Here is a 14,962-nt window from a genome sequence, read left to right as displayed (position 1 = left end):
TTATTTAGAGACAGGGTCTCACTGAGTTGCTTAGTGCCTCGCTTTTGCTGAGGCTAACTTTGAACTCTGGATCGTCCTGCCCCCTCAGCCTCCCCAGTTGCTGGGATTACAGGTATGCGCCGCATTTACTTTCAAACTTCACTTTGTGAAAGGAAATTTAGATCTGACTGGGACAAACTATCTGAACAAAGAAAGTAGGAACTACCATCCTTGCCATCCTTATTTGAAATGTATGCCATTTTAAAACAAAAAGCATGATTATTCCTGCTGGTAACTGCCATGTAATTTCCGTCCCAATGACAGTTAAAATAGGTCTGAGAGAATAAACCAGAAAATGGTTTGTTATTGGGAAGGGTAAGCTTCAGTAAAGCTGAGCAAGCCTCACCTCTGTAATTACCAGAATCAAGAATCAAAACACTACTTCATTAATTTTTCCCTTGTGTTTGTCATTTTACCCCTTAACACTAATTATACTTCTTCCCATGATTTTAGCAAATATCCTGAATTTAAACACTGCAGACTGACGGGTTAGAGAAAATCGTGGCATACAGGAGTATCTGAATTGCCTCCCATTTGGAAGCAGCAGGGCAAATAATATTTCCCTGAGAAGGAAAACAAAACTGCCAACACACACACACACGCACACACACACACATGGCACGCGCACAAGAAAAAATAACGTATAATTTAATGTTCAATAAATGTTCTTCATACTTACATATGTCCTTCTCCAAGGAGCTTCTACATCTAAAGACTCTATGTTAACTCAGTATTCAACATAATCTGTGCTGCATCTGCTGACAAGATTGGCCTGTGTTTACTAGATATTTGTCCATTAAGTTCATTAAGCATGTCCCCTAAGTTCAACCTACTATGACACTTGCTATGTGCTAGGAAGCATTACAAGCATTTCCAAATTTTCCCCATGTGTGGAAAATTTAAAACTTTTTTTTTTTTTTAATCAAGAAAAAATCCCAGGGCTAGAGCTGTGGCTCCGTGGTAGAGCACTTACCAAGCATGTGTGAGGCCCTGGGTTCAATCTTCAGCACCACATGAAAATAAATAAAAGTATTATGTCCACCTACCACTAAAAAATATATATATATATTTTTTTTTAAAAAGAATATATTCCAACTTTACATTCTGCAAAGTTTTTTCCTTGTTTTTAATATAAAAAATGTTTTCCCCACAAAGCTTTGGGAAAAATAAATGCTCCAAGAAGCTTTTCACACCTTCACACAATTGACTACAGATCCTAGGGGAAAAAGCACCCTGCTCTGCAAATCACAGGCAATGCCTCTCAGGAAGAGGTTTCAGGGAAAAATAAAAGTCTATCTGACTCTTTGCTCTTCCCTAATTCATCTCTACAAAACTCTTCCCTTTAATAGACCCAAAAACATTGCCAGCGTTTTATTTCCTCCAGGAAGAAATGGTTCTCATGGCACTTGACAGAACAATTAACACCTAAGGAAAAAAGTTAAATGCTGGCTTCTGACTTCACACATACAAAAAGACTACCTTCCCTGCTGGAATGGCTCCAATTGCAATCAGATGCATAGTGTTTAATCCAATTTCAACTGTAATTAAAAAATTGCAGCCATCTAGTGCCTCCCATGTGATTTTGAGTTGTCCAAAGGCTTTACGTCCACTCACCAGGAAACCAGCAAGAAAACTGCACTCAATTTTTTTCTGCTAAGTCTAAGGATACATTTAGGAAAAAAGAAGACCAAGGAAGAAAGATAAAAATTGGGCACTCTAAACCTATATGCTCCAGTCTCAAACTATTTTTTAAAATATTTTTTTGGTTATAGTTGAGCACAATACCTTTATTTGTTTATTTTTATATGGTGCTGAGGATCGAACCTAGTTCCTCGCATATGCTAGGCGAGCGCTCTACAGGTGAGCCACAACCCCAGCCCCCAGTCTCAAACTATTTGAATGTCATTTGTAAAAGAAAACCTCAGACAGGAAGTTTTCCTTCCAGCTGCCCTAATTTAATCAGTGACAGGTACAGCTGTGATAGGTTTTTCTTATTCTTTTCTCCTCTGCCCCCATATCGTATTTTCATTGCAAAAACTATACTCTGGAATCACCCATTCATTACATTCTTTTTCTCTCTGTTTCATTGTATGGGCTTTTAATCTTGGTAGGAAAATAGCAATTCAGAAGCATTTGTTGGGAAGTAAAGGAGACTTAGTTCAATTTGTAACTTTGCAAATGACCCTAAATGGTGAGTGTAATAATTTCATATTTTATATTTCTAACTACTTTTTTTTTTTTTTTTGGGTAAGGCTCCTATCCTAGTGACAAGGAGGGTTTGGTTTTTTGCCTGATTGACAAGATCAACTAATGACCATGTTCTTAAACAAACACAAATGACAGAGGGGACTTCAGTCCAGAAAATGATTTCCCTAAACCTCTAAAGTGGCAATGTGGCAATTTCAAAGATGGAGCAATCTATGAATTTTTGAATTTAGGGAGACACCTAAATTCCAAATGGGAAAACAAAAACAGTCGAAGAGTTAGCATATTCTCCTTTGCCGTCAGATCTAAAAGTTCATCCTGGCACTGACACGAAGGAGGGATGATTCCATCAGCCGCCTAACAGATGGCAGGCACGAAATCGCTCTAACCTTCTCTGAGAATGCTGCAGAATAGCTCTGTGGAGTTTAATTTAACAGGATGGTGGCTGCTATTTTCTCTCTGCTGCCTCTTACACAGCACGCCTGTCCATAGCTCAAAGAACTACATCTTAAGGTCCAGCCATACAGTTACTCAGGTTAACCCTTTGAGATTATCACAGATCTGGAGTTTTATGAGACCCTTTATCTACATGGGATACCCTTCCAACAAATTTTGCAACTCAAATTTCTAATCCTAATGACGGATTGCCCATGGTGGAGTATTTTTAGAATCTTTTTTCTTCCATTAGTGGAGCTTTTTTTTTCCTCCTGAAATGGTGAATTATATTTTTCTGATGAGTAGAGGCAGAACACAATAAAGGAGAAATCTCCTATCTCCAACTGCTTCTCCTGGCTAGTTTCTTAGGGGTTACCACTGATGGAAGAAACTTACCTCTGAAGTTGATGGGAATTACTCTTCATGCTTTAAGAAGCATCGAGGAAGCTTTTTGCAATGCTGATTAAAAAGGGCTGCAAGCCACACCAGTAAACCAGAAGGAATCTCTGAAGGTGGCACCCAGGCATTAGTATTTTTTTAAAACCTTCTCAGAGGGTTCCTGAAGGACAGCTACGGTTTGTAAGGAATACTGTATTTTAGATTTCTATTTGGTAAGTTTCCCTGTTAACTTCTATTCTGGATCCTCAACATGCTGGGTCTGCCTGTCTTTCTTAGGATTCCCTCTCTCCATCTGCCTCATTCTCTCCAAAGTTTGTGTTAAGGCTCTGGATTGTAGGATTAGCTTGCAATAGTTAGCATGCCATCCTGCCTCCCTCAGAGACACCAGTGAAGTACTGTGCTGATTCTACAGCCCTGAATTCAGGCATGTCCTTAGACCAGGCGGTAATATAAGGGTCTGAAAGTAAAGGAGGTTGTGCCTGGTGTCTTGTACCCTGTAGTCACTGCACACTCTGAAGTTCCTTCCTGACTTGGCTGGTCTGATCTCATGTGGGCCTGCTCCACCCGTCTATGGGGCTGGGCCTAGAAAAAAAAAAAAAACTGACAACTTCCAAAATGTGGCATACCCCACACTAACTCAGACGTTCTATCTACAAGTGTGCACCTGCTGTTGATTTGGGGAACGAGGAGGTATCACAGATTCAACTCAGGGGCACTCGACCACTGAGCCACATCCCCAGCCCTATTTAAAGACAGGATCTCACTGAGTTGCTTAGCACCTCACTTTTGCTAAGGCTGGCTTTGAACTCGGGTCCTCCTGCCTCAGCCTCCCACGCTGCTGGAATTACAGGCGTGCACCACAATTCACATTTTCATGTGGATCTCTCCACTGTGCATCCTATACTGACTTTCTCTCCTACATCCTTTAAGTAAATCATGACCATTTGCTTTACTCCCCACAAGGGTGGCTGTATCTGGTCTGACCAGCCATCAGCAATGAAGCACAAGCTTTCTAGTTATCCACTGGATAAAGTCAAAAGAGAAGACAAACCCTGTCTTTCTGTTGTGTACAGCTGGTTCTCAATAGATACTGATCAAACAAGGACTGTACTCCTAAAAGTAAGGTCATCACCACACCCTAACTAGAGGAAAGGAAGAGCATTAATAGGGCTTGGATGAGGCATTTTAGTAACAAGGCACAAAAACCCAACCAAATAACCCAAGTCTAAAGGGGTCAAATAAAAGGACAAAAGTGTATCTCACAAAAACCAAGTACAAAAAGTATAGCTGAGCCACACGGGTCAACGAGAAGCTACTCTGTCCCTTCCTCTCTAGGACCACTTAGCTTTGTGCTGCTGCTCATTCCCAATGTGCTTCCTCTCTTCTCCCTCCGTGGACCCAGGTCCTTAGTTTCATTAGCACATGACCCTCCCAGATCACCGAACAATGGTGGCCTCTGCTTATTTCTGGGACTACTGACTCACCTTCAGGTAACTAACACCATGCAGTAGCTACATCACCCTCATCAGGGCAGCTGGACAGGGATCCTTACTAGAAAGAATCAACACAGGGGCTGGGGATGTGGCTCAAGCGGTAGCACGCTCGCCTGGCATGCGTGCCCGGGGTTCGATCCTCAGCACCACATACAAACAAAGATGTTGTGTCGGCCGAAAACTAAATAAATAAATATATAAAAAAAAAGAATCAACACAAACTACGCCAAAAGACGTGATGCCCCCAAGAAATTAGAATTCACACATAAATATTGGTTGTAACACCTTTATTTCAGAAAGACTGCAGGACAGAATTTCTTAAGCACGCAACTGATTTATAGATCTAAATCACAGTAATACTGAATATAAAATATTTTATCCTATATAAAAACCGGGCCTGAGAAATTTTCATTTGAATTTTAATCCACTACATTTCACATGATAGGACGATATATAGAAAAAATTAACACAATTGAGAAAAGCAATGGTTCATCCATCAGGAGAAATGATTTCTACCAACGTCTTGCTTATCTTGAGGTCGCAGATCTGACAACCGCAGTTGAAGATCAGAAAATAAGTTGGAAGGAGGGAGCCGAGCCATGAATAATGTCACAAGTCAATGTAGCAAAGTTCACCCATTTTAACGTTCAAAAAGCCTCATTCAGCTGCTGTTCACGTCATGAGTTAGAGGATGCAGTTACATGATTTCCCAACCCCATAGCAAACAGTGGAAGCTTCCAGAGGCAGACACCAAAATAGCAGAGAGAAATGACAGCTAACAGTGAGGGGAAAGAAAAACTCTTAAAACCACCATGGAACTCAAAGAGCAAATACATCTGGGGCTATTCAGTGTAGGACTCTAATAAACCTAGACAGAGCATGTCATAATTAAAAACACAAATGAGGACCTGAAAACATTTCATTCTCTTCAATGCTTCTGTTTTTCAAAGCAGGGAACGTATACTAGATTAAGAAACAATTCCATGGAAATGGTCGAAACAGCAAAAAAAGAGTCCAACTTAAAAAAATAACCTTGAGTTGTCTATACTGTGTGCCCTACGAAATCTAATAAATGGGATTGTTAATACATATACGCTGCTTATAAAAAACACAGAGTAGAGCTGGGGGTGCAACTCAGTGGTAGAGAATGTGCTTAGCATGCACAGGGCCCTGAGTTCCATCCCCAGTACCACAAAAAAGAAGAAAAAAAAAAGCCACAAAGCAATTCATATAAAAATAATGCAGCACCTTTTTCATTTATATATAATTTAAATCCTAACAGCCTTCCTGGGAAAAGTACCTCAATCACTGTAGGGATAGCTTGAGTCAGCCTCTCTCTGCACAGGAACTTCATACTGAGTTCTGAGTGATCAACTACATTGATCAGGGGGCCAAACTGACTGTAAAACTGTCCTAAATGAAGGAGTCATTGAGGCCAAAAATACCTCTCCCAAATGAGTGCTTCTCAAAATGTGGTCTGTGGAACAGCACAACCAAATCTCCTGGAGAACTTGTGTCAAAATGCAGATCCTGAGTTCCAATTGAAAGTGCATGAGTCAGAATCTCTGGAGGAAGGACCAGCGGGCCTGCAGGTCAATACACCCCTCCAGGGGTGTCTGGTACATCCTCTCTTTGAAGGGCAGGCTCACTGGCCCCGTCAGGAGGAGACCAGCCAGGTCTGTGAATTTACCCTTCCCACTCTTGTTCCTAGTGTGTCCATCAAAGCAGCAATCCTAGCTTTGACATTTCTTACACTACATATCAGATGACAAAGTAAAAGATGGGATTCTATAATATGCATATAAGTTAAATGAATCTAAAAAACCTTAATTAATTCTGAAAACTCCATAAGTTTTTGAAAACCATGTATATGAAGCTTGAAGTAAAAGATGCCTGTAGGGGAAAAATACTGAGTGAGGAAAAGTGTTTGATGCAGGTCCAGAGGATTACTGTGGAACGAGGAAGAAAAATGCATCCAAAAGCAATCTTGGAGGAAAGGCAGGATGCATTTTATGTCCAGAATACAAACATGCAAATCTATTAAAAATTGGCTGGGATGTGCAGGCCAATCCTTAACACCCTACAAACACAGGCTGAAAAGTACTGGCTGGCAAACCTATTTGGCTAGAAGAGACTTTAAGCAATTCTGAAATTTTTGCAACATGAAAATTAAGAGATCTCTTTTTATTTTTTTTCCTTTTCCTGGAAAATTGAAAATAAAATAGAAAAAACAGCCACACTGCTACACTGTGCTGGTGCTGGACAGCAGCTGCTTACTCTCAACCAGACATGCGCTCCCTCGACCTCGACAGCAGCTACCTGCTTCACTCTTCAGACCAGCTGCCAGGTCGCTGCTCACATTGGCACTGGCCACCCCAGCTACAGGGAACCAAGGCACCAATTCAGCCTCTCTCTGCTACACTCTGCTTCTAGTAAAAGTCCCTGTTACAGAGATCCTTTCCTACCTCTGACACATTATGAAAGAAATCAGATAAATGTCTAAAATTAGATGCCCATTGGAATCACATGGGGAACTTCTGAAAACACTGATGCCTGGGTTCCACCTCCAGAGGTCCTGATTTCTTGATCTAGGTGCAGCCCAGGTCATCAGGACGGCATTGCCTTCCCCAAGTGACCCGAATGGACAGCCAAGGCTGAGAACTCTGGCCTGCAGAGGATGCACATTGTTCAGTAGGAAAGGTTAAGCTTATACCCAACATCAATCTCCAAATAAAAATTTTTGCCTTTCACCTTCAACAATTTATATCACCTCCTACTTTTGGAAAGGGGCTATTATTCCAAAACCCTACTAAATGGAAGAGAAGGTCAAAATGTGTTCTGGTTTCTACCATTCATTTTCCCTCCAATAGAACTGAATAAAACACTGAGGAGATGGAAGAGAAATTATCCCAGGAGACAAGACTCAAGCAGCACAAATAGCTCAAGTACAAGAGAGGAGGCTCACCGTGGCAGGCTTGTATGAGAAAGTAGAATTGCTCTGAAATTCATCAAGGCACTAAGTGGAAATCTTTCAAATATTAAAAAAAGAACAATCTCCCCAAGAATTTCCAGTAATGGCCCAATTTTTATCTTAAGATGAATTCCAAATCATTGCCTCTCTTCAAGCTCTCTGTTAGGTAGCATACTTTCATATTTCGGCTTCTCATCATGAGAAAGGCAAACTACTGTCATCTAATTTTCAAACAAATACTCCCTGACATTACAGTTGAAAACTCTATGTTCAAATGGTTTTACATAATAATGGCTTCTATTTACTGGGTTTCCGGGCATCAAGCCACATGATGAGCATTTTATATTCGTGATCTCAAAGCAGTTCAAAAACCTCAGAGTTCATCTCATCACCTCATTTTATAAATCGTGAAAAAATGAGCTTCAGGAAGATTTTTATGAATGTGATCAATGAACTAGTAGACGGGTTTGTATTCAAATCCATGTCTATCTATCTGACTCCCAAATTTGTGTTCTTCAAACTAAACTATCTTGTTAGTCATCACAACCCAGAGGCAAAAGACCTGTGCCTGATTGTCCCCACTCTTCCAGTAAAAAAAAAAAAAAAAAGCAGAGCTGAATGACTTGCTCCATATCACAGGATGAGTTACTGGGAGTCATGACCAGAACCTGCCTTCCACCATCCATTCCATGTTCTTCTAGAGCACCAAGCACAGTCAGTTCATGCTACATTATGAAAGCTATGCTAACAGTGCTTATGCATCAAAAGTCTTTTATTTCTGAAAATCTTAAACATTGGTATACATATGGCTTAGCTTCAGCACAGGTCTGGCACATGCCTGTTTCAAGCCCCCTAGAACAGGTAATCGAGCCAACAACTTTATATGTTCCAGAATCCACTCATGAATCCCATGAACAATCATGCTGTTAAAATATGGGTACAAGCACCACCGCCCTAGGCCTTTGACTGCCCTGGTGCCATCACAAACAAGTAGCAGGACATCCTGAGGAAGAGTGGATGTCATCTCACATGGATCTTTTTCTTTATTTATAAAATCATAAAGAGACTGTTCATAAAAATCCAGCTAGATGGTCTCATCTCCATGAGTCCCACTATTTGAAGCAGGCTCCAAGGGGAGGGTATCGTTTTATGTCCTGGCAAGGATGTCTCCTCTTCTTTATTCTGCCAATACTGTATCCTCAAACCTGTATTCCAGGAACTGTGCCTACGATGTGTTGTGGCCAAGAAGTTATTATTGGAAAGAAGCCCACTTGGACACGGCTCCCCTGCAAGAGAAAACAAACAGGCTTTATCACCTAATAAACATGTCTACTGATCGATACTTATTTGCCCTCTTTTCTGAAGCAACTCCTCAGAGTCACTTGAATTCATCATTACGGATAATTCTTGAAGAAATCGCATTCCTACCTCCTAATGATCTTCGAACAAAGCCAGCACCTCATTTTATTAAGTCCAACTAGCTAGAGGAGCTGGTTCAGAGAGGAATTTAAGATATAGCTAAAACTGAGGTCTTAATCATCACGATGTGACAGAATGCTGCTGTGTTATCAAACCTCACAAGTCCAGTATCCCAACTGCCAGTGGCAAGAACAAACAGATGTCAGGGCTATTTGTTTTATTCAAAAATGACAGGAAATCAAAAATCTATCAAATGATGTGTCAGCAGCAACGCCACAAGCATACTGGCGACTGAGATTTATATGCCTCCGTTTTGGCTCATGACAAAATCACCTTCTAAGTTTTCTAATTTTCAAACATACGTTTGGATATACTGGTCAGAGAATTTGAGGAAGTTATCTTTAATTGTAAGAACCATATAAAATGTAGTCACATTCTATGTGTATTTAAGTTATGCAAACGTGAAATACAGCGTGATATAAAATATTAAGTAATCTCTCCTTATGCACATTTTTACAAATCCAGCAAAATATCTTTTAAAAATTGAGAGCAGCAAAATTCCACAGTCTAGAATACTGTGTAAATTATAAACAGCACCTCTACTACCGTCACATCACAGTGCCACTTTATTTGCTAACAAAATGCCTGTATTTCTACTCCACTGGGTATGTGTGTTGAGAACTTTATGAGCAATTTTAATGACCACTGTGGCTGGTATTTTAAGTTCACTGTTATCATTTTAGTACTTTTTATGTATCCTGAAAATACCATCATCCAAATCACAAAAGTGATAATCCTAGACTCAATGCAGGGGAAATAAACTGCCAAACTATAAACTTTGGAACACAGGTAAGATATCATGAATACTGTCTGTTTATCTATCTATCTATCTATCTATCTATCTATCTATCTATAATGAGGATTGAACCCAGGGGTACTTAACCACTGAGCCACATCCCCAGCCTTTTTTTAACTTTTTAATTTGAGACAAGGTCTCGCTAAGTTGCTCAGAGTCTCACTAAGTTGCTGAGACTGGCTTTGAATTTGCGAACCTCCTGCCTTAGCCTCCCAAGCTGCTCGGATTACAGGTGTGCCCCACTGTGTTTGGTTGATTTTGAGAGTCTTAATTCTTCAACGTGCCTGGCTAAATACTGAATTTTTTTTAAAAGAAAAAAGGTCAACACCAATAAAAAATATATAAATGAACTGAAATGAAAAGTAAAAAAGGTTGTGAATGTAGGTCAATGACAAGAGTGCTTATGTAGCATGCAAAGGGTCCTGGGTTTGATATCCAGCATCACACACACACAAAAAGGCAATCACAACACTCCTTGACATTAATTTGGACTAATTTAGGATGCTAACTCAGGGAGCAATAATTCTTTCCTTAAAAGGCCAGATAAGAAATATGTTAGGCTTTGCAGACTATAAGATCTCTACTATCACAAGTATTCAGTTCTGCTGTTTTAAGTCTGAACATAGCCAAGTACATAGCTGTGTCCCAATAAAACTTTATTTATAAAAGTAGACAGCAGACTTGATTTAGCTTATTGGACTATCATATTCTCATCCCTACTGTCTAAGTATGGTGTCCCATTTCTTTTAACATAGCTTTACACTACTCAAAAACAAGTAATCCTTTGACACACCTAAAACCATCCCCACATTTTCCTTAGAGCTATTTTAAAGAAAATAAAAAGTTTCATTAAAACAGAAACATCTCAAAATTGAAAAGCTTTGTAAAAATAGTCAAGAAATTTATGTGGGAGGGGATAAGTTGGTAACATCAAAGCCTCAAAATTTTCTGTACCATATTTGTGGCAATGCTTATATGACTCATTTTTCAAAACTCAACAAACTGTACTCTTAAAATTAGTTCATTTATGGTAGAGAGTGTGCCTCTCGTGCACAAGGCCCTGGGTTCAACCCCCAGCACCACATACACACAAACACACAAATTATATATATTATTTAATTGTATATAAGTGATATCTCACTGAAGCTAATTTTGAGAAAAACTTAAAGCCTTAGCAACAGCCTTTAGTTTACAGTAATTGTAGATTTATTAGTGAGAGTTAATGGGTATGTGCTCACTTTACATTTTCTCCTCTGAGAAAAACTGGTTATGAACTTTGAGTTTGAATTATGTAAATCCTTCATGAATTCTATTATATTGACTGCGGAAAAACGCAACTATCCTATACTAACCTCCTGGCTATATGCAGACTTAAACACCACCACTCCACTTGAAAGAGAGGAGAATGAATTGGTTTTCTTTTTTTTTTTTTTTTTTTTTTTTTTTGCAAACAATGCAAAGCCCTGAATTCATGGCTTAGGCCTCAATCACAGTAAACACACACACACACACACACACACACACACACACAAAGATAATAGGTAATCAAAAGGAAATGCTACTAAATTATTTAATTTGCTCATCTTTACTAACAACACTTTATTTTTTTTTATTTTTAATTTTTTATTGTGGGTTGTTCAAAACATTACAAATTTCTTGACATATCATATTCCACACTTTGATTCAAGTGGGTTATGAACTCCCACCTTCACCCCATACACAGATTGCAGAATCACATCAGTTACACATCCATTGATTTACATATTGCCATACTAGAGGGTGGAGGATGGGAAAGGCAGCGGAGCACAACAGACACTAGTATGGCAATATTCCTAACAACACTTTAAATCCAAGCTGCTTCAAAGCACAAGATGACCTGAGTCTCAGCTCTTTTACCAATTGTGTCCACTTCAGCCTAGAGCTTGTCAACATTCAAATCACCAAAAAAAGGCAAGCAAGACTGAGATGCTAAAATCAGAGAAAAGGCATACAAAGAAAACCATTCTTCCAATTAATCTAAAGTTGACCAAATGCGGGCAACAATTTCAAAACCCCAGCTGTAAGCCCCCCTAGTGCCTAAGCACTGAATCTGTCTCCATCCAAAAATGGGAACTCATTTAAAGCAGTCACTCTCAAAATGTGGTCCTGGGTCCACCATCACCATCACCTGGAACGTGTTCTAGAAACACAAACGCTCAGGAGACCACCCAACTTACTGAATCACCATTCTGTGCTTAACAAGTCTTCCAGATGATTCTGATGTCTGCTAAAGTTTTAATGACACTAATTTGAAGTTTGAAAAACGATAGGTATATGTAATCGGAGGCCCCTCATGCCTTCATGGAACCAGAACCTGACTTTAGATCCCACCAGCCAGGGTAAAATGTGTGCCCAAATACAAGCAATGCTCAGTGAGCCTCGGCTGATGTGGCCACATTCTTCTCTACACTTTCTTAAGGAATGGGGAGTAAAACATTTAAGATTAAGTTCTGACATTTTATGAGCACCTGCCGTGTGTGCTATGTAAAACGATCTTGTTTAGCCTTTCCAGTAATAATGAAATCTATTAATATGTGTCAAGTATGGAAGCTTAATCAGAATGGAGTCCAATCTGCAAAAAACAGAAACACTTTACAGTTTCCAACTGATGTTCATTCACAAGCCTGGCCAGCATGCTTTGAATACCAAGGCATTTGTATACAAGCGTTCCTTTTGCTTATTCTTTCATAAATTGCTCTCAGAGTTCATTGTGCATTACAATTAGAACACGAGGTCACTTATACAAAACCATATACTGTGTTTTTAAGCCAACATAAGGTAATTCTGAAATACCCAAAGCACTGTTTGCTTTACTCGGAGGTTTACCTTCTCTCTAATGTTAAAAATCTACCTTTAAATTCAGCAAGATGTTATTCATTTATTTTGGTTTTATTCTCTATTAAATAGCTTTGTCCCATCCTTTCCACTGTGAAAAACTTTCTCCTTGATGTAGACAATAGAAATTACCAGGGGAGGGAAAGTGAATAGTTCTGTGATTCCCCAGTATCTGTTGTTAACCCTTCACCATTTGCCATACACAAGAGCTGTCTTGTTTGCTGCCTGTGACCATAGCATACATTACCAGTCACTCAAGGTTCTCTTACCCATAGCCTTAGCACTATTTTCAAGCTTTAGAATCTTTCAGAATAGCATTTCAGGCAGACACCTTCAATCAGTGGGTTGAGTATCCTTTATATAATGCTTAGGACCAGAAGTATGTTGGATTGGGAACATACATATTTTCAGATTTGGGAATATTTGCATCTACGTAATGAAATATCCTGGAAATGGGACCCAAACATGAAATTCATTTTTGTTTCATATACTCCTCATACTCATAGCCTAAGGGTAAATTTAGGAAATATTTTTAGTACACCTGGACTGCCATCATCATGTAAGGTCAGGTATAAAATCTTCCGCTTGTGACATCATGTCAGCACTCAAAGTTTCAGACTTTGGAGAATTTCTTATTTTGGGTTTCCAGATTAGGAATGCTCAACCTGTATGACTAATAAGATAACATTTGTTTCACTGGCCAATCAACATTTTCCCTTCTTGTTATCCTTCCTGCTCCAATAACAGTTTTAAATCTGCTTTTGTTGTTCTCTGAACAATAATATTAAGCTTCAGTTAATCCTGAGCTGCAGTCTTTACAAATCTATGCCACCTTGAGGGTCTCAATCAGGGTAGATTATACTGAACAGTTTTAACAATTTGAATGCAGTTGTGACCCAGCACGTAGTACAAAACTGCTCTGAAAATCAAAGAACCAAGCAAATAAAGGTACTGAATAGATAACAAAACACCTGTGAAATAGCATTCTGCAGACATAGCTGGGAAATATACAGCATGAATAGCCCAGGGAGGCTGATACATAATGCCAAGCTCATAATCATGAACACATGGCTTGAGTAAATGATTCTGATTTTGCTTTTGGTACTCACTGATGATTCCTTATTCAGCTAAGGGGGCACCACACTGTTCCTTTAGCAGCATCTCCATTATTCTAATTCCCTATAAAGAGAGAGAAAGAAAAATCAAAATGCCATATTTCATAGACAAGCACTTTTACATTTATCACATCCTTGTCCCTTCAAGGAATCCAGATCACAGCTAGATATTCATTTCAATAAAGTAGGCTCAGAGTCATCTCATGCATTTTCATAATATTTTACTCACAAATTTCACCTACACTATATTTCCACATGTGCTCAGACCCTTTTAGGGAGACAGGCAAAACAGAGTTTGGGATCTCCATGGTAAACACAAGGATAGCCCAAGAGAAGTTGGGCAACTTCTTGAAAGTGCCCAGCTACCGATCGGCATTGCCAGAGCTAGAATAGCAATGAGCTAATATTTGTTAACATTGACAAGTGTGCTCACTTCACTACCAAGACATCCTGTGTGCTACCAGTGCAGTGGGTGCGGGAGTGCCCAGTGAGTTACCCTCCAGGTCACAAGCACTCCTGTCCCCAATGACCAGGACTGTAAGCTGCCGTGGGCACACGGCCACCCTCAACCAAAGGGAGCTGAGGCCATGCCTGCCTCCAGGCACAGCCACATCCAACAGCTGCTGGATATTAGGATAAAAATTCAGGACAATTTTGAAGGGCACCTCACCCTGTTGTTCTCCACAGCAGGAGCTGAGACCTTTGCTGCAACTTCACCCTGGTCAACGTCACCTTCTCCTAATCCTGCTTCCCTCATTCTATCATGGAGTTCCTCCTGTAAGTTATCTCCAATACACTCTGCATGCAAACCTCCATCTCTGAGCCTGTGTACCCAGAGCCCAACTGTAACCCCTTGTCTGATACACACAAAACCCTCAAGCAAGTAGAATTCTTACCCACAGTTTACTAATGAGGAAACAAACTCAAAAGGTTTTAAGCAATTTGCCCAAAGTCATACAGCTTTCAAGAGACAGGACAGGGAAGGCACACAGGCCCTCTGCTCCGGTTCTAGAGATACCTCTTAACCTTCCAGCACCACTCAATCCACAACTGTCCAGCCAACCTCCTACACCCCTGCCCTGTGCAGTAAAATTCTACCTTGGAGGAAAGTAGATAGATCTATCTTTTCTTCCTTCAAGGACAAGTTCTTTGGCAG

The 14,962-nt window shown here is 39.9% G+C and overlaps 1 protein-coding gene across 2 annotated transcripts in view; it reads right to left on the bottom strand.

The window, feature by feature from the left end:
• Nucleotides 1-4,843: 4,843 nt before the first annotated feature.
• Nucleotides 4,844-14,962, bottom strand: part of Prelid2 (PRELI domain containing 2) — an 84,590-nt gene continuing 74,471 nt past the window's right edge. For both annotated transcript variants that reach the window (XM_071612267.1, XM_027927787.2), the window contains exons 6-7: nt 13,801-13,870; nt 4,844-8,828 (exon numbers count right to left, since the gene is read on the bottom strand). In XM_071612267.1, the coding sequence (XP_071468368.1) occupies nt 13,811-13,870 (60 nt within the window). In that variant the 3' untranslated portion in view covers nt 4,844-8,828; nt 13,801-13,810. The remainder of the gene's footprint in view (nt 8,829-13,800; nt 13,871-14,962) is intronic.

Source organism: Marmota flaviventris, chromosome 5 (assembly GCF_047511675.1).
Source record: "Marmota flaviventris isolate mMarFla1 chromosome 5, mMarFla1.hap1, whole genome shotgun sequence".
Lineage (NCBI taxonomy): Eukaryota > Metazoa > Chordata > Mammalia > Rodentia > Sciuridae > Marmota > Marmota flaviventris.
The sequence above is the reverse complement of the archived record's forward strand: the minus strand, read 5'-3'. Positions and strand labels throughout refer to the sequence as shown.